The sequence below is a fragment of the Salmo salar genome, chromosome 12 (assembly GCF_965601325.2).
Source record: "Salmo salar chromosome 12, fSalSal1, whole genome shotgun sequence".
In the NCBI taxonomy this organism is placed as follows: Eukaryota; Metazoa; Chordata; class Actinopteri; order Salmoniformes; family Salmonidae; genus Salmo; species Salmo salar.
In genome coordinates this window covers 34,758,297-34,781,043 of record NC_138302.1, presented here as the reverse complement: position 1 = coordinate 34,781,043, position 22,747 = coordinate 34,758,297, and the positions used below count along the sequence as shown (strand labels likewise).

Here is a 22,747-nt window from a genome sequence, read left to right as displayed (position 1 = left end):
ACAGTCACAACATTAATCCATGCCATTTCTTTGAGTGATTAGACCTGAACGCTGTCACAGATACTTTAACCATTATTTTCTATTATTTACAACTTCATATTCCAGTGTGTGTGTGTGTAAGGAAGACATCATACTCAAACAGCACAGACAAATGTAGGCCTACCGGTATATCTCAAACTCTTTGGAAGGTAAGTAACTCCAATAAAAATTGCAACATACTTTAGTCAATGCAAGCGCAAACTTGAACGTTGTGAGAATTCTGTGTAACTTCCGCCACATGTTTACTGTGAACACTAAGGCTGTATCTGCTTTAATTTACTTTTTTAACAGTTAGCCACTGTGGCTATTTGATCATCATGTAGACCTACCAGAGTGGCCTACCATCAAAAACAATGGAGAAAAATGCATCCCATAACATTGTAACATGGAAATAGCTGTTCTATCATTAAGCCTACAGTAGCAGTCAATTTTCTAGTGTTCAATGAAAGCCTACTTTTGAAAAAAACTGTTTATCCACTTGTCCTTCAGACAAGGTGACTGAAAATGTTGTTTTTTGATGCAAGAAACCACTTTAAAAAATAAAAGTCATTATTCCCATACCATTATTACAGGGAATCAGACAAATTATGCTACCCTCTGCCTATTGGCTACTTCGCTTATTCAAGACCATCTTAAAATTACAACACTGCCCCTTTAAGAAAAAAGACTTTCCTGCAGTCTGATGGGAGCTGCCTGTGCCTTGCAGCTTAGAGGGAACATCGCCTACCTGTATCTCTCAAACGCTTTAAAAGGTAAGTAATTCCAATATGAATTGCAACATTCTTTAGTCAATGCAAGTCAAATGGACTGGTCCTCTTGAATGCAGTACAAAAACACTCACAAATGAGTGAATGGACGTCAATCAATTGCATTTTACCTTGGCACTGGAATCCTTGCTTTCCAAATCCCCTGTGAAAACAGAGGAAAGTGATGAATGAAATAACAAATAGCATTAAACTGACAGAAACAAACAAACATGTTTGCAATATCAAGCAGAGACAGCAGTAGTCTCCAAGACTTCTAAGTCTGTCTCAATTAAGGGCTTATTCGGTGGGAAATGTTGAATATTAAGCTCAAAGTTGAGGCAAGACATCTAGAATACTAGCTCATTGAAATGCTGTGTGTATGAATAGGAAAGGGGGAGCACCTTTCAGATATTGGGGGGGGGGGGATGAGAAGCCTGAGGGGTGTTGACTGCCCTTTAATATTGTTATTTTTTCAGGTGGCTACATTTTGCAAAGCAAACCTCGAGTAAGGTACTGTAGGACAGGCTGCAGTCAGAAGATAAAAGCAAGAAGCTTAAACAGTTTAAGGTGTTTCCCAATAATCATTACACATTACTTAGGAGTATTTTAGAGGCCATAGGTAGTAACTGTAAAATGATGTTCACTCACTCAAGATTACATCTCTCTCTGTAGCTATCAATACATGGTCAAGGAAACAACACAACCCCATGAAGATGAAGTTTGGTCAACATGGGTGCGTCTTCAACCACCCAACATCCCGAATAGTTACCACTTATTTGTTTCGGGTTTTAGAGCCTATATTTCGTTGGCAGGAAGTTATTATTTCAATATTTACCAAAAACACGAGGACTATGAGAAATACAACTTTTAAGATTTGTAACAAACATTAAAGTAGGCGCGCTGTCAGTTACAATGTATAGTGTATCTAGCCCACTGTAGGTAAAACGGATTAATTTACTTGGGCTTGCATTTCGAGGCACATTATAGTAAAATGCTGGTTTGAAGATGTCCAGCTTTGGCGTGGAAGACCAAACATTCCAGTAAGGAAATTATACGTAACGGTGCAGCACAGTTAGCTATGTTGGGAAAGTGACAAGCGAATACCTGGTTGAGAAGACAGCGGAGTTTTCTAAAATGTTCAACAGGCAAGAGGCCATCTGGAGAGGAAAAGTGCTTACCAGATAAAGTCGGTGCAGTGACTACAAAAAGTCGGCTGCTTGAAGAACCTTGCAGTGAATTTGTGGTCCTTCACTTCATGGACGTTCTTCTGCCTCAAAGCTCCTTTACGAGCGAACCCTTTCGCGACGTCCCCGGTCCCCTCGTTGAATTGCGTGACATCAGCCATAATCAAAAAGCAACGTTATTCCTCTCTATCCAATGTATATGCCTATTCAATCCAATGTATTTCCACGCGTACTGTATTTTGCCACTGAGCAGGAGAGGCGGTCAGACTGTAACTGGACACACTGTACTATCTATGGGCTGTCGCTACAACTACTTTTACTGACAGCTCCACACTGAGCGCTTGCTTCCTTCTTTCACTTGAGCTGACGTCACAACAATTAATCGCCTAGTGGGAGGGCTACTGTCTGTTGGAATTTGGAAGATTGGAGTGTCACCCAGTGGTGTAAAAGATACTGGCAAATGTTTGGTTTAAAACTATTTACTTGAAGAGAAACTACATATCAGTCATATCATAGTCAGTGCTTGACTTGGCTAAAATGTATTTATTATGGAGTTCCTGCACCTAAATTCAGCGCCCAAAATGGGTACCGGCACCTATTTCGCCTAAGTCAAGCACTGATCATAGGCATCACATTTTTATTCATTATCAATGTGTTATGTATGGTTTATTAGGGACAGTTCGACATTTACTGTGGGGGGAGGGTCATATTTTCACATGACCCTCCCCTAATGTTTACATCACAAATAACAATAACAGTACTGCCCTACAAAGGCAACACAGTATCTATGTTTTTTTTTTACTGCAAAATCTGACTTCAAAGTCTTTTTCTGTCTAGACAGACAGCAATTTCTGATATATTCTGATCAACTGGCTTGTTCTTCTGTCAGGAAAATAAATACCACACTGGCACGCCCTGATTTGTTTCACTTGTGCTTGTCTCCACCCCCTTCCAGGTGTCACCCATCTTCCCCACTTATCCCAGGGGTATTTATACCTGTGGTTTCTGTCTGTCTGTGCCAGTTTGTCTTGTTTGTTATAGTCAACAAGTGGTTTCTTAGCTTCTGGGTTGCACAAGTATCGCTTTTCGTCCTGGTTTTGACCTTTGCCTGTCCTGACTCTGAGCCCTCCTACCTGACCACTCTACCTGACCACTCTGTCTGAGCCTGCCTGCTGTCCTGTACCTTTGCCGCTATTCTGGATTATCGATCCCTGCCTGCCTTGACCTGTTTCCCTGCCCCTGTTGTTGCTATAAACATTGTTACTTTTACAGTCTGCACTTGGGCCTTACCTGAAACCTGATACCACATTAATCAGATAATACCTGGCCATTACAAAAGATCCAAGATTTTTTTACCAAATTCGTAGTAACTGCATTTTGCCTTTGTAGGGCAGGTTAGCGACCCTATGTTTATAAACGTGGATATCGACTTTGCCACTGCAGCATGCTTTTGTGGCAGAGTCGATGCCATGCAGTCCTATGGCCAGAAGGTTGAGGGTTTGCCGGCCACCACAGACGAGCCCACTTTCCTTTCCTATTTCATTAGGCTTACACTGTGGTCAGAGCCAGCTGAAGACAATGATTAGCTAGCGGGAAATCAGATGTTCAACATTGTGATGCCATATTTCTAATTATATAAACTATATGCAATGGATTTTCCACCAACAGGTTTCTGTGTCAGTGCAACATAACCAATAAACAAAGTGTACCGACTTCAGGCACTTCAATATCATGATTTGAGTTTTCAACACCACAATAAATAGACCATGTCGATCCCGAAAACCAGAAAATACATCCCTCCCCACCTTGTAGGCTCACCAAGTATCGAAGACTTGTCTTGACAATCTCCGAATGTCATTAAACTTTTTTTTGTGTTTTGTAACAGATGTCTCTTTCCATTAACCAAATGGCCACTGCACAGTTTGGATTGATTGATTGATTGATTGATCTGTCAGTTAACGTATTTCCATTGTGGTCGATATTTTTTTACATACATACACAAGTAGATACATACTGTACATAGATACAGACACATTGCAGAGATGCAGACAAAAAAGGTTGTACTGTTCACACATTAGCCAGCTTTTAACATTCTTTTAAACAGTGGTTATGGTCGGTATGGCTTTGAGTTGCTGTGGTAGTTTGTTCCACTCAACAACGCTGGTATATAAAAACGTGTTCTTACCAGATAGACGCTTATTTTTAAAACAGTGAATATTAGAGTCTCTGCCTCTGATATAATGCTGGAGGACATTACTGACAAATGAAAAATAGTTGGATAGGTACCTGGGGGCTGAGTCTGTGATAATGCTGTGGACTAGCCCAAATTGAATTAATAGTACTCTTTTTTTCTCTTCTCCACAGATAGCCAGCCTAGCTGCTTAAAATGCTCGACATCGAGATGAGTGTGACTAGGGAGTACAATTACAATTACAATTCTTGCAAGCTTGTTTTGGCTGGTCTGTAGCTTTTTTTTTTTTTTTTACCTTTGGGGCTGCTGGTGAACCATGATGTGCAGGCATAATCAAAGTGAAACTGAACTGGCAGACTTGCCATAGCCTTTAGGGTGTCTATATAGCTAGGTTTCCATCCAATTGGCAACAGATTTTCATGCTATCATTCTAAAATCTGCATAAAAAAAAGATGCACATTTTCCTATCAGAGTTGTGTGTCCAAATTGACTTGTTGCGGATAAAAGTCTGTGCATAAATAGGTAGTGCACATAAAAAAAAACTTTTCGGTTAAATTCCCATGTATCGGAAAAAAATTACAAATTAAATGGGTTTTCAACTCTAGGCCTAATGATGGATTTGTCACAAAAGAATGTTGCGTAGGTATAGCTAATGTGCCCATTCTGGTATTGGCACATGCGCTCTATCCAATAGCTCGCAGATATAGTGCAGGTATAGCCCACCTACATGATGGGATTATTATGGACAAAATTGCGAGATTATTTTGATTTGTCAAATGTCAGCCAAACTCATCACCGTGCACTTTCACCACCATGTGAAGTTCATTATAACTTATGTAATTTGTTGCCTAATAAACTGCATTCTTTCCTGAGTCCTAGTGGGAGGACCACACAACATATCACAAAAGCATTCCCAACGCCATTTCTCGAATAATGAATTTTACTGACACAAAAAGATCCCACCTTGTTTAGCGTATTTTGTTCTGTCAACATTTGGAAAGTTTGCCAAATAAATGTTCTGTTTCCCATTCATTTTTTTTATCCAACATGTCCTTTACTCGCATAAAACGGTTGGCTGGATACCTGGTTAATGTCAAACCATTTTGAGGATGCTGGAGTTATATTCTGGTCGAACGTGTGTATGCCTACAGGAGACTTTTCATTGTGACTGGTTGTGTTTATGCCACATATAAAAGGTAATACATTTGAAAGTAAAATGATTGTATTGAAGGGTTAGATTGCGTGAGGAATAGCCGCTCGGACTGGAAAGGAATGCGTTTTAAACTTTCCTGAATAACTGGGCCTGTCGGGAGCATATGTGGCCACATTATCACCACTTGGGAGAATGATGATCTGCAACAGACTCTCAGTATCAGAAGTAAATATACAACCAGACTGGCCTGCTACTGTTCCTTTTTAGACCTTCATAAACTATTGAGAGTATACCCACAGCAGATCCACATGGAATGAAACATTCACATTTTTATTTTACATAACTAGGCAGGTCAGTTAAGAACAAATTCTTATTTTCAACGACAGCCTATGAACAGTGGGTTAACTGCCTTGTTCAGGGGCAGAATGACAGATTTGTACCTCGTCAGCTCGGGGATTTGAACTTGCAACCTTTCAATTGCTAGCCCAACACTCTGTGAGCGGCTACCCTGCCGCTCACAGAGCTTTTGCGCTGTTATTCTAATGACATTTTCACTGCAGCCTAGAGTAGAATTTTTGTACTCACTTTAAAACAATAAAGCAATTATTGATCGCATTGTGGTGTTGTAGGCTGTACTATGTAGGATTGTATTGTCCCTAAACAAGATCAATAGGGGAGCTGCATGCTGCAATGATGCCTCTCCGCTGCCTCTCAGCTATTCATATTTGTTCTTGTGGATTCATATTATAAATCGATGCCGTTTTGAATGCTTTTATGTGTGGTATGATGGCTATTGCAGATCTGGACAAACGATCCACCTACCGCTATTGTCACTGAATGGTGGATAGAGGGCAGGATAAACAGTTAGACTGCTAGACTACATTGACCTGTGGTATAGTAAAAATGAGCACATGGAAAAGCGTAGTGCATACGGGAAGTACCAAAACACCTTAATATAGGGGAGGGTGCAAGCAGATGAGGAAATTTGGCTAGGATGGAAGAAATTATATAGCAAATGGAAACCAAGGGAAAAATGGACTACCCCCCCCCCCCCCCCCCCCCACATATTCTACTACAGTTGTCTACGACCTCAGTGCTTTCCTCTCCCAATTCCTAAAAAGTATCTACGTCCCACTATTGTCCTCATATTTATGATTAGGTTGTAGGCCTAAGCCGATCACATATTGGTCACTGTGTAACAAATAGTTAGCCTTGTAGCAGTCGTAAGGGCAGGACTTCAGCAGAAGGCAAGACGGCTGTTAGTGCTCAAAGTGTTGATGTAAATAGTTGTCTTGGTGATCCGAAGGTGTTATGTAATGCTAAATATCAAGCTAATACATTGGTAGCAGATTAACAATATATACATTGGGCAATGGTCAAAATAAATATCATCTGAATCAGGCTTAACCTATTCTATCTGAAAGACACAGGTAGGGCAAGACTGCACAGCCGCCCATTTAGAAACCAAATCGAATTCGAATTACCATAATGAAACCTTTCATACAGCTGATACATGTTATGCTTCTGAATCATTGTAGTGTGGGTGTACTGTCTGTGTGTATGTGTACTGAGTGAAAGTTATCCTTCAACTCAAGAGTAAATATGCATGTGCTTTGAACTTTGGGTTCAATCAATGGAAGTCTATTTCAGACGATCTGATTGGATCAGACTTTCATGGTATTTGAACTGACCACCTACATTTTTCACCGTCCACTGCCGGGAGAACGGACCAAAGTTGTATCCACCACTTTGTGTTTAGTCAAATCTAGAAGATGAACCCAAACCTGGCTTTGCTGCTGCTCTGCCAGCTTGCCTTGTATACGTCAGTGACATCCAAGAACGGTACGGTTAAAAATATTTGATTAAGGCAGTATTTCAATTACAGAATATATATTACACAAGATGCTTTAGCTGTATTTACATTTACATTTAAGTCATTTAGCAGACGCTCTTATCCAGAGCGACTTACAAATTGGTGCATTATTTCATATGTGCTTTTATATAATTTACAGCGTAACATTGTTTGTCTATCAATATTCCCATTTATCCTCAGTATGTGGCCACCCGCCCGTGACCGACGGTATGGATACACTGGGCCTAAAGCATGTGTATGAGATTGGAAAAGAGGTGACCCTGGCGTGTGAGCGTGGATACACACCTGTGAAAGCCAAGACTGCCAGTATCACCTGCTCAGCCTCGGGAGAGTGGACCAAACTGGACCTTGTGTGTTCTCGTAAGTTCCACCCAATTCACAAAACATCCATTACATAATGTGAAGCGTAAATTCAGGTAAATTGTTGGGTTTTCCAGAAATCCTGGTTGGAGGATTCCAGATTTCCTGCTTATTAGTCCCTGATACAAGGAATCTTCCAACTGGGATTTCTGGAAAACCTTGGAATTTGGGAATGTTTTTGAGAATTTTGGAACCCTAAAGTCACCTATACAGTACTATGGACAGTCCATACTTTAGCAAGGGGCTAGGGATATGGGAATACATTTTTCTTAACAACATAAAAGGCATAAATCATATCCACGTGAATCTTATACATTTTTGACACAGCAAAGATGTGTCCTCTCCCCAAGCCTATGCAAAAGCCAGGGATGATTGACGTGCCATTCAAGAGTGTACTCAACTACACATGTGATGATGGGTGAGGGAAATACAGTGTGGTTTAGTTCTGACTTCATTTAGCTGACTCTGCATCTCAGACCAATAAGAATTTGTGTTCTGCAGGTACGTCATGATAGGAGCCAATGAGAGTGTGTGTTTACACGACGGTACCCTCAGTGCACCACCACCAATGTGTAAAGGTATACCATACCTCAAGAATGTAACCTTGCTTTTCTCCATTGTTTGTCTAAATATGAAAATATAGTCTCAATTATTTCAAATATTTATTCCCTGCAGCTGTGAGTTGTGCTCTGCCTCAAGCACCTAAGCATGGTAAAATTGTCTATGACAATAAGAAGTTCACTGGCGATGAAATCCAGTACGGACAGAGTTGGACATATGAGTGTTTGCCGCCAAGAGCTCCCATTGGCAACGAGAGAGGATCATGCCTGGCCAGTGGAAACGTGACTGAGCCACCGGTATGCAAGGGTAGGTGCAGACAGTGGCAGCCTAAGCCAAATGGTTTGTGAACAAATCTCATTGGTTGAGAAGTTTTTGAGTGACATCTGGTTGAACCACTGATAAATTATCAATGTTTGTTTAGGTCACATTATTACATGGGTCTAGCCTTTTGGGGGCCCTACTTGAGATTTGGTTGGCCCCCCAAATGTTTATAGTTAATTCTCTGCAATTCTACCCAATTTGCCATGGGGTGGAGATCATTTAAAAAAAAGTTTTAACGCTAATTTCCTGCAGTTCAACACATTTTGCCATTACTTATGCCATGTTGATGATATCTGAGTGAGTGAGAGTGACTAACAAAATCATAAGGGGCCCCTTGGAGGTCAGGGCCCCTGGGCACGTGCCTTGCGTGCCTGGTCAGTTTTCGGACAGATAGCTGGCTAGACTAATTTACCAATCTTTGTTAGCTGACATGGCTAATTGAGTGATGCACAACCAAATTTTGAACCTGCACCTTGTGTATTCTATTATCCTAACTCTCAACAGTAAGTTGAGACCCCAAATTAATACCCCAAAATAAATAGAAATAAAATAAAATATGGGGGCCCCTAGCGGCATGGGAACCGCTTATGCCTGGAGCCGGCTCTGACGATGATTCTCTAAAATGGTTATTGTTAACTGTTCATCCACTCCAAGTGATGATAATTGATCAATTTGCATAATCCTGTCTTCCTCTGTTTATGCCTTAATTTAAAAACATGTAATTTAGATTAACCCTGACAATATTACTTGAAATAGGTTATTGCATTGTTAATACACTTTCACTAGCCCATGAATTTTCTGACCTGTGGCAGAGGTGAGTTGCTCCATCCCACCAACGATAGACCACGGCATCATCACCTTTGCTGTGATGAGGGAGGTTGGCTACAAGGAGAAGGTCAAGTACCAGTGCCAGGAACACTACGTTCTGGACGGCTCTGAGGAAATACAGTGTCAGAATACAGGCAACTGGTCCACTTTGCCCGTTTGTAGAGGTGAGTCAATGAGTCAGTGTAGGGTGAAGTTGCCCTTAGACCCTGATCTTCGGTCAGTTTTGCATTTCCCTCACTAATGGTTAAGGTTAGGATTGGGGAGGGGAAGCTGACCCTATAACTGTACATAGAGGAGGCTGGTGGGAGGAGCTAAAGGAGGACGAGCTCATTGTAATGGCTGGAATGGTTTAAATCGAACCGTATCAAAACACATCAAACATATGGAAACCACATGTTTGACTCTGTTCCGTCTATTCCATTTCCGCCGTTACAATGAGCATGTCCTCCTATAGCGCCTCCCACCAGCCTCCTCTGCTGTACATAGGGGAAAGTTCACACCCGAGCCATTGAGTCATAGAAAAGGTTGCACTGTTGTTACTCTTGTGGGAATGTCACTTGATGTGTATCAGCAACCATTTATTTCATCTTTGATGACTGAAATGATTGCGTAATGAGAGCGTACTGCCGTTGTGCCTTTGAGCAAGGCACTGCATTCCCGAAACTTCTCCGGGGTCGCTGCTGTGTGGCTGACCATGTGTTGCTCCCAACCTATTGTGTACGTGGTGTGTCAGGTTGGGTACTGATACAGAAGAAAATGAAGAATCTCCATGATCTATTTCATTTCATTCTATTCCAATTCTATTCAATTCTAAACTGAGAGTCATGTTGCTTTGCTTGTCTTCGCTTTACTGCAGCCCCCTGTAAAGTTAACATCAACAGAGGTCGCATCTTTTACAACGCCAAGAAGATCTGGATTGGGGATCTGAAACCCAATAGAATCCTTCACGGGGAGTCTGTTGTGTTCTACTGTCTGAACAAGGAGCTGAAGTGTGGCAGTCCAGTAGCAAGTCAGTGCATCGACGGCACACTCAATACCCCAGAATGTTTTAAAGGTGAGGCCTGTCGTACCAAAATAACATGGTCACGTTCATTATGGCATTTTACAACGTAAATCAAAAATGAGTGTTTCTTATTGGACACGAGTTGTAGTCTCTCCATGTTTCAGTCCATTTTCTTCCGTTTGATGACTAATGAACACGACCCAGAGTAAAATGTGTTGCGGTCACATTTTCAAAGCTTCCCAAACGCTGCTTAGTTGAGTCCTTAATATTCTCACAACTAAAATGCCAAATGTGTTTGTGTGTCTGTCTTTCTCTTAGAACCAGGCAAGATGGAGTACACCCTTAAGCCCAAATCACTTCCATCTGAGATTGCGATGTGTCCTACCGACCTAACAAAATAAACACAATACGAAGAGGAAAAATAGGGCAAATAAATTACAAATAAATATAACTTTTTAAAAATGATCTGTTTTAACAGTCTATTACTTTGTGTCCAAATAATCCAGCCTTGCTTTGCTAATAACCTTTAATGAGCCTGAATTTGAGTGCCTGTTTAGTATAGTACATGATACCTGAAAACAACACTAGATGTCAGTATAGGATTACAGTATTTGGAAGCGCTGCTCATACACAAAGGGCTCTGCAGTTTTTGGGAGAAAAACAAGTTACTTTTTAACTAAGAGTAAACAAACCTTTATTTTGACTTGAACTCGGTATCTGATCGAACTCTTGCAATTTTGCAACAAGAACATCAAACACAAACTGTATGGGATTACAAATGCATGTCCTACAGGTTAACAGATAAAATCACACAAACAAAGATTCATAGTAGTAGGTCTGCGTATGTAGAGCTACACCACTGCATCATCTAGCCACATCAATGTTATAGTGCTAGAATATTTTCAGTCCACTGTATTGTACCACATAAATGGATTGAAAGCAGATTCTATTTTGCAACAATGATTTGGTGAAGAGAACTGGTGATGTTGATGTGTACTAGGAATAGGGGTGGGGCATATAACCAGTAAGGTTCACAAAGGTCTGGTGTTTTACGGTAAATTACAAAAATAGTAAGAGACGCAGAGGTTGCCTCATTCTGCGTCGTCATCGACCCTTATCTATTTACTTTGAGTAACATAAAAAGTTGGGAGCTCCAACGATATTCCGATTTTTACCCTTGAAAGCAGAGAGGAGAGACACTCTCTCCACACCACAGACAATGGCCCCAAGTCTGTCTTTGCTGCTGATCTGTCTGCTTGCCTTGTATACACCAGTGACATCCAAGAAAGGTACAGTATCTACTATAACGGTATCTACACTGAACAAAAATATTAACGCAACATGCAACAATTTCAACGATTTTACTGAGTTTCAGTTCATATAAGGAAATCAGTACATTGAAATATATTCCTTAGGTACTAATCTATGGATTTTAGATGACTGGGAATACAGATACAGCCTCTTCAATGGCTTTGTGAAGTTGCTGGATATTGGCGGCACCATTTCCTTCGAATAGAGTTGATCAGGCTGTTGATTGTGGCCTGTGGAATGTTGTCCCAAGTCTCTTCAATGGCTTTGTGAAGTTGCTGGATATTGGTGGGAACTGGAACACGTTGTCGTACATGTCGATCCAGAGCATTCCAAACAGGCTCAATGGGTGACATGTCTGGTGAGTATGCAGGCCATGAAAGAACTGGGACATTCTTAGCTTCCAGGAATTTTGAACAGATCCTTGCGACATGGGGCCATGCATTATCATGCTGAAACATGAGATGATGACGCCAGATGAATGGCACGACAATGGGCCTTGCCACAATATCTCTTTGTATTCATATTGTCATGGATAAAATGCAATTGTGTTCATTGTCTGTAGCTTGTGCCTGCCCATACCATAACTCCACCACCACCATGGGGCACTCTGGCAACGTTGACATCAACGAACCGCTCGCCTGCAAAACGCCATACACGCCCAATACAGTTGAAACCAGGATTCATCCTTGAAGAGCACACTTCTCCAGCATGCCAGTGGCTATCGAAGGTGAACATTGGTGATGCCAAACTGCAGTCAGGTCAAGGCCCTGGTGAGGACAACGAGCATTCGGATGAGCTTCCTTGAGACAGTTTCTGACAGTTTGTGCAGAAATTCTTTGGTTGTGCAAACCCACAATTTAATCAGCAGTCTGGGTGGCTGGTCTCAGACGATCCCGCAGGTGAAGATGCTGGATGTGGAGGTCCTGGGCTGACATGCTTACACGTGGTCTGCGGTTGTGAGGCCGGTTGGATGTACTGCCAAATTCTCTAAAAAGATGTTGGAGGCAGTTTATGGTAGAGAAATGTACATTCAATTGCACGCTCCATCAAAACTTGAGACATCTGGGTTGTGTGACAAAACTGCAGATTTTAGAGTGACCTTTTTTTCGTCTCCAGCACAAGATGCACCTGTTTAATGATCATGCTGTTTAATCAGCTTCTTGATATGCCACACCTGTCAGGTGGATGGATTATCTTGGCAAAGGAGAAATGCTCACTAACAGGGATGTAAACAAATTAGTGCAATACATTTGAGAGCAATAAGATTTTTGTACGTATGAAACATGGCTGGGATCTTTTATTTCAGCTCATGAAACATGGGACCAACACTTTACATGTTGCGTTTATATGTTTGTTCAGTATGTCCCAGTTTTGGCCTATTGACTTAGAAGCCGTTTGTGTTTCTGTGCTGTATGCTGTTCAATATTCCTACGTACTCTCAGAGTGTGTTTAGGCAAATGGGCTTGTGTTACATTGACGAATACTTTCAGTTACTGTAAGATGAAACAAAAAATACACTTTATTTTAATAGTCCACCTACCTTTTATGCTCAACAAACCATCACTAGACTACAAGTAACATGTCTGGGGAGTTGCACGGGCACTTCTTTGGTTAATCTGTGTCCATGTTTTTTTCTGTGTCTCTGTGTGTGTGTGTGTGTGTGTGTGTGTGTGTGTGTGTGTGTGTGTTTTATTGACCCATCCCGTTACCTGTCTGCCTCCGTTACCTCCCTCAGAATGTGGCCGCCCGTCCCTGGGTGACGGTATGGACCTGGAGGGGCTCCAGAGGGTGTACTCCCCCGGAGACGCGGTTTTGCTGTCGTGTAAACGAGGATATACACCCACCTCAGGCTCTCGCACAATCATCTGCACTGCTAGCGGACACTGGACCAAGTCTAGACTCAAGTGCTCAAGTTGGTCGCTGTTATAAAGTTTGACCAAAAACAGTAGTACTGTTCATGTATCATCATTTGATACTCAAAAAACATTCCATGTATTATCAGTTGATACTCAGTATAGTCCATGTATTGTCAGTTGATACTCAGTATATTCCATGTATTATCAGTTGATACTCAATATATTACAAGAATGGTCAGTTGATACTCAATATATTACAAGAATGGTCAGTTGATACTCAATATATTACAAGAATGATCAGTTGATACTCAATATATTACAAGAATGATCAGTTGATACTCAGTATATTCCATGTATTATCAGTTGATACTCAGTATATTCCATGTATTATCAGTTGATACTCAATATATTCCAAGTATGGTCAGTTGATACTCAATATATTACAAGAATGATCAGTTGATACTCAATATATTACAAGAATGATCAGTTGATACTCAGTATATTGCAAGTATTATCAGTTTATACTCAGTATATTACAAGTATTATCAGTTGATACTTAGTAAATTACAAGTATTATCAGTTGATCAGTTGGTATCCTTCACACTGGGGCCCCACAGGGGTGTGTGCTTAGGTCCCTTCTGTATTCATTTACATTTACATTACATTTACGTCATTTAGCAGACGCTCTTATCCAGAGCGACTTACAAATTGGTGCATTCACCTTATGAAATCCAGTGGAACAACCCCTTTACAATAGTACATCTATATAATTTTGTATTTTTTTGGGGGGGGGGGTTAGAAGGATTACTTTATCCTATCCCAGGTATTCCTTAAAGAGGTGGGGTTTCAGGTGTCTCCGGAAGGTGGTGATTGACTCCGCTGTCCTGGCGTCGTGAGGGAGCTTGTTCCACATTTTACATTTTAGTCATTTAGCAGACGCTCTTATCCAGAGTGACTTACAGTAGTGAATGCATACATTTCATAAATTTTTTCTCCATACTGGTCCCCATTGGGGTGCCAGAGCAGCGAACAGTTTTGACTGGGCTGAGCGGGAACTGTGCTTCCGCAGAGGTAGGGGGGCCAGCAGGCCAGAGGTGGATGAACGCAGTGCCCTTGTTTGGGTGTAGGGACTGATCAGAGCCTGAAGGTACGGAGGTGCCGTTCCCCTCACAGCTCCGTAGGCAAGCACCATGGTCTTGTAGCAGATACGAGCTTCAACTGGAAGCCAGTGGAGTGTGCGGAGGAGCGGGTTGACGTGAGAGAACTTGGGAAGGTTGAACACCAGACGGGCTGCGGTGTTCTGGATGAGTTGTAGGGGTTTAATGGCACAGGCAGGGAGCCCAGCCAACAGCGAGTTGCAGTAATCCAGACGGGAGATGACAAGTGCCTGGATTAGGACCTGCGCCGCTTCCTGTGTAAGGCAGGGTCGTACTCTGCGAATGTTGTAGTGCATGAACCTACAGGATCGGGTCACTGCCTTGATGTTAGCGGAGAACGACAGGGTGTTTGTCCAGGGTCACGCCAAGGCTCTTAGCACTCTGGGAGGAGGACACAATGGAGTTGTCAACCATGTTGGCGAGATCATGGAATAGGCAGTCCTTCCCCGGGAGGAAGATCAGATCCGTCTTGCCGAGGTTCAGTTTGAGGTGGTGATCCGTCATCCACACTGATATGTCTGCCAGACATGCAGAGATGCGATTCGCCTCCTGGTTATCAGAAGGGGGAAAGGAGAAGATTAATTGTGTGTCGTCTGCGTAGCAATGACAGGAGAGACCGTGTGAGGATATGACAGAGCCAAGTGACTTGGTGTAAAGCGACAATAGGAGAGGGCCTAGAACTGAGCCCTGGGGGACACCAGTGGTGAGAGCACGTGGTGCGGAGACAGATTCTCGCCACGCCACCTGGTAGGAGCAACCTGTCAGGTAGGACGCAATCCAAGAGTGAGCCGCACCGGAGATGCCCAACTCGGAGAGGGTGGAGAGGAGGATATTCCCTGTGCACCCACGACTGTGTGGCCAAACACAACTCCAGCACCATCATTAAGTTTGCTGACGACACAACAGTGGTTGGTCTGATCACCGACAACGATGAGACGGCCTATAGGGAGTAGGTCAGAGAACTGGCAGTGTGGTGCCAGGACAGCAACCTTTCCCTCAATGTGAGCAAGACAAAGGAGCTGATTGCGGACTACAGGAAAGGCGGGCCGAACAGGCACCCATTAACGTCGACGGGGCTGTAGTGGAGAGCGGTCGAGAATTTCAAGTTCCTTTGTGTCCACATCACCAACGAACTAACATGGTCCAAACATACCAAGACAGTCCTGAAAAGGGCACGACAAAACGTTTTCCCCCTCAGGAGACTGAAAAGATTTGGCATGGGTCCCCAGATCCTCAAAAGTTTCTACAGCTGCACCCTCGAGAGCATCCTGACCGGTTGCATCACCGCCTGGTATGACAACTGCTCGACATCTGACCGTAAGGCACTACAGAGGGTAGTGCAAATGGCCCAGTACATCAGTGGGGCCAAGCTTCCTGCCATCCAGGACCTATATAATAGGCGGTGTCAGAGGAATGCCCATAAAATTGTCAGAGACTCCAGTCACCCAAGTTATAGACTCTTTTCTCTGCTACCGCACGGCAAGCGGTACCGGAGCGCCAAGTCTAGGACCAAAAGGCTCCTCAACAGCTTCTACCACCAAGCAATTAGACTGCTGAACAATTCATAAAAATCACCACCGGACATTTTACATTGACCCCCCCCCCCCCCCCCCCCTTGTACACTGCTGCTACTCGCTGTTTGTTTGTTACCTATGCATGGTCACTTCGCCCCCACCTACATGTACAGATTACCTCAACTAGCCTGTACCCCCGCACACTGACTCTGCCCCCTGTGTATAGCCTTGTTATGGTTATTCTTATTGTGTTACCTTTTATTATTACTTTTTATTTTAGCCTACTTGGTAAATATTTTCTTCTTCTTGAACTGCACTGTTGGTTAAGAGCTTGTATGCATTTCACAGTAAAGCCTACACTTGTTGTATTCAGCGCATGTGGCAAATAGTTTGATTTGATTTTGATTTGATACTCATATTGATGGAACTGTTGAGCATTGCTGACTGATTATTTTTTTAACTTCTGATGCAGCAAAGAGTTGCTCTTTCCCAGAAACATTAGACCACGGAGACATGGAGCTTGTGGACATTGTCTACCAGAGTACCATCAACTACACCTGCCATGAGGGGTATTTACAAATTCTATTTTAGTGTTTCATTGACGAATGGTCACCTCTCCGTGCTGTCAAAGTCTACAACATGTTGTTGTATCAAACACCTGTAAAGTAGGTCAAAGTTGAAATCACTGTATACCCATACACCTAATATAGTGTCTACTTGATGTTTTTTTATTACATAATTTGACAGATTACGGTAATGTGGTCTACAGGTATATCCTGCAAGGAGCCAGTACCATTGAGTGCTTGTATGACGGACAATGGAGTGATCCACCACCAAAGTGTACACGTAAGTGTCTGCCTTATTCTGAAATGCATAGCTACTCTAGCACTTAACAGTAATGATTCAACATTATCTCGCATTGATAATGCATACAAACTCACAGTGATAATTACAGATCTATTAGCACAATGTAAATGTGGCCTTATTGCTGTAATTGTAAAGAGCATTCTACAATGTGTAAAACTGAGATTTGAATAATGGCTTTACTGTAGGCTATATTATTCATATTCATATGTTACATCATATGTCTCTGATAAAAATATAGAGAATATCACGTATTTAGATAAAATGTGCTTGATTAATGAGCATGTGAATGAAATCTCTCCTCTCTGTTAGCGGTGATATGTGGTCTTCCTCCAATACCTAAATATGGGAAAATAGTCTACGACACAAAGTTCACAGGCAACATAACTGTGTTTGGTTTTGGGGGGACCTACGAGTGTCTCCCTCCACTTGTCCTCATAGGCAATGAGAGGGGATCGTGCAGCGCTAACGGAGACTGGACTGAGCCACCAGAATGTAAAAGTAGGTACAGTATTATCAGTCAAAGTCTCTGATCTGTTGTATTGCTGCAGGTAGCCTAGAGCAGGGAGGGGTAACTTTGATGGTGGTGGGGGCTGGTTTGACTACCCGAGCCGACAAGGTGAAAAGCTGTCGATGTGCCCTTGAGCAAGGCACTTAACCCTAATTTGCCACAGGGGCGCTGTATGTGACAATAAAACATCTTTATATTTATTGCTGAACACTTCATGTCACCTCCATAAAAGGTGCAATTCATAACTTTTGTAAACTGAGGGGATGGTTATTGGCTCGTGTAACCGTTTGTTCATTTTTGTTTTGGCCAGATATGTTTGTGATACGTCTGAGGAAATGAAATGAAATACAAATTGCACCTTTTAAGTGGTAATAAATGACAAGTGATTTGCTTTGTGGATGAAGTTAAAGTGGTATTCTGAACACACACTAACCCTGACTGACCTATTTGTTTCCAGTGGTGACCTGTTCAGCTCCAACAGACATCCACAACGGCTTCATGACTATTCATGATAAGAGGGAGTACGGCTTCAAGGAGACTGTCAGATATGGATGTAATGTAGACTATGTCCTGGATGGGCCTGTGGAGATCGAATGTCTCAAAACAGGGGATTGGTCAATAAAGCCAGCTTGCAGGGGTAGAACCACCGATTTTGTGACAATTTTGTAATTTTGCTTTGTTTTATTACATTGTTTAACCAAACTTATTTGGTTACCTATCAATTCAGTGTTTTTGAATAGCTGAATGTTGCTGTTTTTGAAATTGTAAATTCTTCTTCATCATAATTTCCCTCTTTGTTCCACAGCTCCCTGCAAGGTAGGTATTACAAGAGGACGCATCCTTTACAATGAAAGGACATTTTGGATAAAGGATTTCGAGCCCAATAAAATCTTACATGCGGAAGTAATCTCGGTCTACTGTATGAACAAGGAAAAGAAGTGTGGCTATGCAGTGTCAACCCAGTGCATCGATGGAAAACTCAAGATCCCAGAATGCTTTGAAGGTGTATTTTTTTTCTTGCTGGCTATTTTCTCTCTCCAAAAAAATAACAACATTACCATTAAGTCTTAATGATGTGTGGGTGTTTTCCTTTCTAGAACCAAGTGATACACTCGACGATAATTCCCTACCAGCTGAGATAGCCCAGTGCTGAAACTCAACTGCGCATGACAAAGCAAATTGAGACCGAGAACATTGATTGCTTGAATTAAATGTCAGTAAAACCATGTGTATTTCTATGTAATGCTATGCACTTGTTCCTCAGAAAAAAAATTCTGTAGCGAACAAATTTTTACGATGAATAAAAAAAATACTGTTTTCTTGTATATTTGTAGATGATTTAACCCAACATCTTACCCAATAACAGTATACGTTCAATTTACAAATGATGTCACATGATGTCAGTGTTGTACAGCTGTGAGATACTCGGTCAGGTCAAGTGGTCAGGAAAATCTCAAACATGCATGTATGCGCACACACACACACACACACACACCAAACTCATTGCTACACCACAGTCACACACTATCGACAGACAACACATCAACTGACAAGTCAGCTCCCAAAATAATACATTTCTACTACAAAACAGAACTCTACCTTCCTATCAAGTGATTCATATCATAACCATACAGTCGACTGCAAGGTGGCCACAGTGCAACCCCATCCCGGTAACCCAAACCGCTTTGCATGTCTAATCTAACAGAGATTAGCCCTTTTTTTGCTCTTGCCCTGCTATGCGGTTGGTTTGATCCTCTGTCCTTGGCCGTCAGCTGGTGGTCAGAACTATTTCCCCCCCTCTCGCGGGGGCGGCCGGTTGATTGTACTGAGTCATGAGAACTGACTCTCCTTCCCCACTGGGGCAGCGAGGCAGGACATGAAAGAACTGCAGAGGCTGACTGTAGGTGGAGTCACAAGGGTTTCCAGTGGTTACTGAATGGAGGGAGGGAGACAGAGAGAGACAGAGAGAGATGGGGGGGTTGGTGTTGTAAGAGTACTTCAGACAGACAATTTGTTTCTGTTTACGTATCCCACCATAGAAAGAGAAAAGAGATAGAAAATACATTTCTTCATTGCCCCAGGACTTGCCACGACCGCACTTGAACAGTTTTCAGAACACTTCCAAACACGACAGCATGTTCACCAACCAACTATAGCCCGACACTAACTATTTCACACAAATGTATTCAACTTATTTCACAAACTATGAATCTGGACCAAATGTTGGCAAGGTTGCGGAGAAGTTCTTTAGATATTGACTTTAAATGAGGCCTGGTACGAGCGCTCCTCCATAACATGAATGCAATGCACTGCCATCCGTTAATAAACCCTTTTCTCCGTCTTTCTGAGGATGAAACAAGTCTCCCTGTTTCATGTTGTTTCCTCTTGATGCATTATTTATTGTTGTGAAGAGATGCACTTTATTAGTTGCTATCCGACTTCACATGCAGGCCGTTTGGTCTCTTTGAAACGTGTTTTCTGACTCCAAATGATTCTTGTCTTTCTCTCTCTCCCGTCTTTTGCTTTCTCTCTCTCTCTGTCTCTCTCTCTATCTCCTCTCGTTACTTGTTTGCTCTCTCGCTTTCTATCCCCCTTTTCTCTCTCGTCCCCTCTCTCAGTAACCCTCCGTGGCAAAAATCTATCCAAGTGAGATAAGTTGTGTCCTAAGGAGAGTAGATGTTGTTTCATGGTTGTTTCATGATCGTTTCATGGTTGAAGACACAACCACGCAGTATCCAGTAACTTTCCATCATTAGTATCATTAGCGGAAATGCGAGGCAGTAATGCGAGGCGGTAATGTGGGGCAAAGTCAGATCATTTGCTTGGAGTTATTTGAGTTGATGGAGAAGCAAGAATTGATGTTTTATGTATTAGAATGTGTTTTACGTGAGAGTTGATATGAATTGTTTGTTTCATACCGTACATGGCCACTAGTCAAGATGGTGAGCTACACCTGCCTGGGAAGCAAAAACACCCAGTGTTGGGTTGGGTTGAAGAGCAAGCTACAGGAGACATGAACAGGCTCCTGTGGTATGAATCGCTGATTGAACCCAACCCGAGCTAGCGATAGGATTTCTATCGGAAGCTACAAGCGAAGGAAAGGAGAAGAGTGGAAGAGTGGTTGGTGTAAGATTGAAATGATCAGAGAAATAGAATCTCATTCCATTCTAATCTGTATTCTGAGGTGTGGTGATGTATTACCTCAGGAGGCCTCCCGTCGTCCACCCCTGGTCTCTGCCATAGAGCATGCTGGGACATGGAGTCCAGTACACTTCGAAGGCCACCAGTCTAAGCAGTCCTAATTGATGGACAGAACAGCGTCTGTTCTCTCCCAGACACTCATTAAAGCTCCCTTCTTTGTCTATGGCTCATCTAGGGCGACAGATGCATCTACTGGCTATGGTTAATCCCACACAATGGTTATGGGAGGAAATAGGAGGAACATGTGGGTATGGAGTTCTGAAAGATAAATCAGTTTGACCGTTTTTTCATGGTGAATACTAGGATTTTGCGTTGGCGAGTTCCCAATGTGAATAGTCTGGGTAGCCATTTGACTAGATGTTCAGGAGTCTTATGGCTTGGGGGTAGAAGTTGTTTAGAAGCCTCTTGGACCTAGACTTGGCGCTCCGGTACCGCTTGCCATGTGGCAGCAGAGAGAACAGTCTATGACTAGGGTGGCTGGAGTCTTTGACAATTTTCAGGGCCTTCCTCTGACACAGCCTGGTATAGATGTCCTGGATGGCAGGAAGCTTGGCCCCAGTGAAGTACTGGGCCGTTCACATTACCCTCTGTAGTGCCTTGCGGTCGGAGGCCAAGCAGTTGCCGTACCAAGCAGTGATGCAACCAGTCAGGATGCTCTCAATGATGCAGCTGTAGAACCTTTTGAGGATCTGAGGACCCATGCCAAATCTTTTCAGTCTCCTGAGGGGGAATAGGTTTTGTCATGCCCGCTTCACGGCTGTCATGGTGTGCTTGGACCATGTTAGTCTGTTGGTGATGTGGACACCAAGGAACTTGAAGCTCTCAACCGGCTCCAATGCAGCCCCGTCGATGAGAATGGGGGCATGCTTGGTCCTCTTTTTCCTGTAGTCTACAATCATCTCCTTTGTCTTGATCACGTTGAGGGAGAGGTTGTTGTCCTGGCACCACATGGCCAGGTCTCTGACCTCCTCCCTATAGGCTGTCTCGTTGTTGTCGGTGATCAGGCCTATTACTGTTGTGTCATCGGCAAATGTAATGATGGTATTGGAGTTGTGCCTGGCCATGCAGTCATGAGTGAACAGGGAGTACAGGAGGGGGCTGAGCACGCACCCCTGGGGGGCCCCTGTGTTGAAGATCAGCATGGCGGATGTGTTGTTACCTACCTTTACCACCTGGGGGCGGCCCATCAGGAAGTCCAGGATCCAGTTGCAGAGGGGGTGTTTAGTCTCAGGTTCCTTAGCTTATTGATGAGCTTTGAGGGCACTATGGTGTTGAACGCTGAGCTGTAGTCAATGAATAGCATTCTCACATAGGTGTTCCTTCTGTCCAGGTGGGCAAGGACAGTGTGGAGTGCAATAGAGACTGCATCATCTGTCGATCTGTTGGGGTGGTATGCAAATTGGAGTGGGTCTAGGGTTTCTGGGTTGATGGTGTTGATGTGAGCCATGACCAGCCTTTTAAAGCACTTCACGGCTACAGACGTGAGTACTATGGGTCAGTAATCATTTAGGCAAGTTACCTTAGTTTTCTTGGGCACAGGCACTATGGTGGTCTGCTTAAAACATGTTGGTATTACAGACGCAGACAGGGAGAGGTTGAAAATGTCAGTTAAGCACATGCTAGTTGGTCAGCGCATGCTCGCAGTACAGGTCCTGGTAATCCGTCTGTGAATGTTAACCTGTCTAAAGGTCTTACTCACATCGGCTGCGGAAAGTGTGATCACACAGTTGTCCAGTACAGCTGGTGCTCTCATGCATGTTTCAGTGTTATTTGCCTCGAAGCGAGCATAGAAGTAGTTTAGCTCGTCCGGTACGCTCGTGTCACTGGGCAGCTCCTGGCTGTGCTTCCCTTTGTAGTCTGTAATGGTTTGCAGGCCCTTTCACATCCGACGAGCGTCAAAGCCGGTGTAGTACGACTTGATCTTTGTCCTGTATTGATGCTTTGCCTGTTTGATGGTTCGTCAGAGGGCATAGCGGGATTTCTTAGAAGCTTCCGGGTTAGAGTCCCGCTCCTTGAAAGAGGCAGCTCTAGCCTTTAGCTCAGTGCGGATGCTGCCCGTAATCCATGGTTTCTG

The 22,747-nt window shown here is 43.0% G+C and overlaps 3 protein-coding genes across 5 annotated transcripts in view; 2 read left to right on the top strand and 1 right to left on the bottom strand.

Annotated features, from left to right (window-relative positions):
• Nucleotides 1-2,311, bottom strand: part of LOC106564882 (protein kinase C alpha type) — a 322,652-nt gene extending 320,341 nt beyond the window's left edge. For both annotated transcript variants that reach the window (XM_014131369.3, XM_014131371.3), the window contains exons 1-2: nt 1,964-2,311; nt 917-948 (exon numbers count right to left, since the gene is read on the bottom strand). In XM_014131369.3, coding sequence (XP_013986844.1) covers nt 917-948; nt 1,964-2,130 — 199 coding nt within the window. In that variant the 5' untranslated portion in view covers nt 2,131-2,311. The remainder of the gene's footprint in view (nt 1-916; nt 949-1,963) is intronic.
• A 4,689-nt stretch (nt 2,312-7,000) lies between these two features.
• Nucleotides 7,001-10,724, top strand: LOC106564884 (beta-2-glycoprotein 1). Its single transcript, XM_014131372.3, has 8 exons — nt 7,001-7,155; nt 7,367-7,546; nt 7,874-7,964; nt 8,048-8,124; nt 8,222-8,413; nt 9,241-9,420; nt 10,113-10,310; nt 10,578-10,724. The coding sequence occupies exons 1-8, from the start codon at nt 7,086-7,088 to the stop codon at nt 10,658-10,660; spliced, it is 1,071 nt and encodes a 356-aa protein (XP_013986847.1). The 5' UTR covers nt 7,001-7,085; the 3' UTR covers nt 10,661-10,724.
• A 631-nt stretch (nt 10,725-11,355) lies between these two features.
• On the top strand, nt 11,356-18,797 carry LOC106564885 (beta-2-glycoprotein 1). 2 transcript variants are annotated; one of them, XM_014131374.3, is made up of 8 exons: nt 11,358-11,548; nt 13,306-13,482; nt 16,570-16,666; nt 16,867-16,943; nt 17,274-17,462; nt 17,930-18,109; nt 18,278-18,475; nt 18,570-18,797. In XM_014131374.3, the coding sequence occupies exons 1-8, from the start codon at nt 11,479-11,481 to the stop codon at nt 18,623-18,625; spliced, it is 1,044 nt and encodes a 347-aa protein (XP_013986849.1). In that variant the 5' UTR covers nt 11,358-11,478; the 3' UTR covers nt 18,626-18,797. The 2 variants fall into 2 exon arrangements, with proteins under 2 accessions (XP_082814999.1, XP_013986849.1); XM_082958873.1 differs by lacking the exon at nt 13,306-13,482 and having other exon boundaries at nt 11,356-11,548.
• Nucleotides 18,798-22,747: the final 3,950 nt, after the last annotated feature.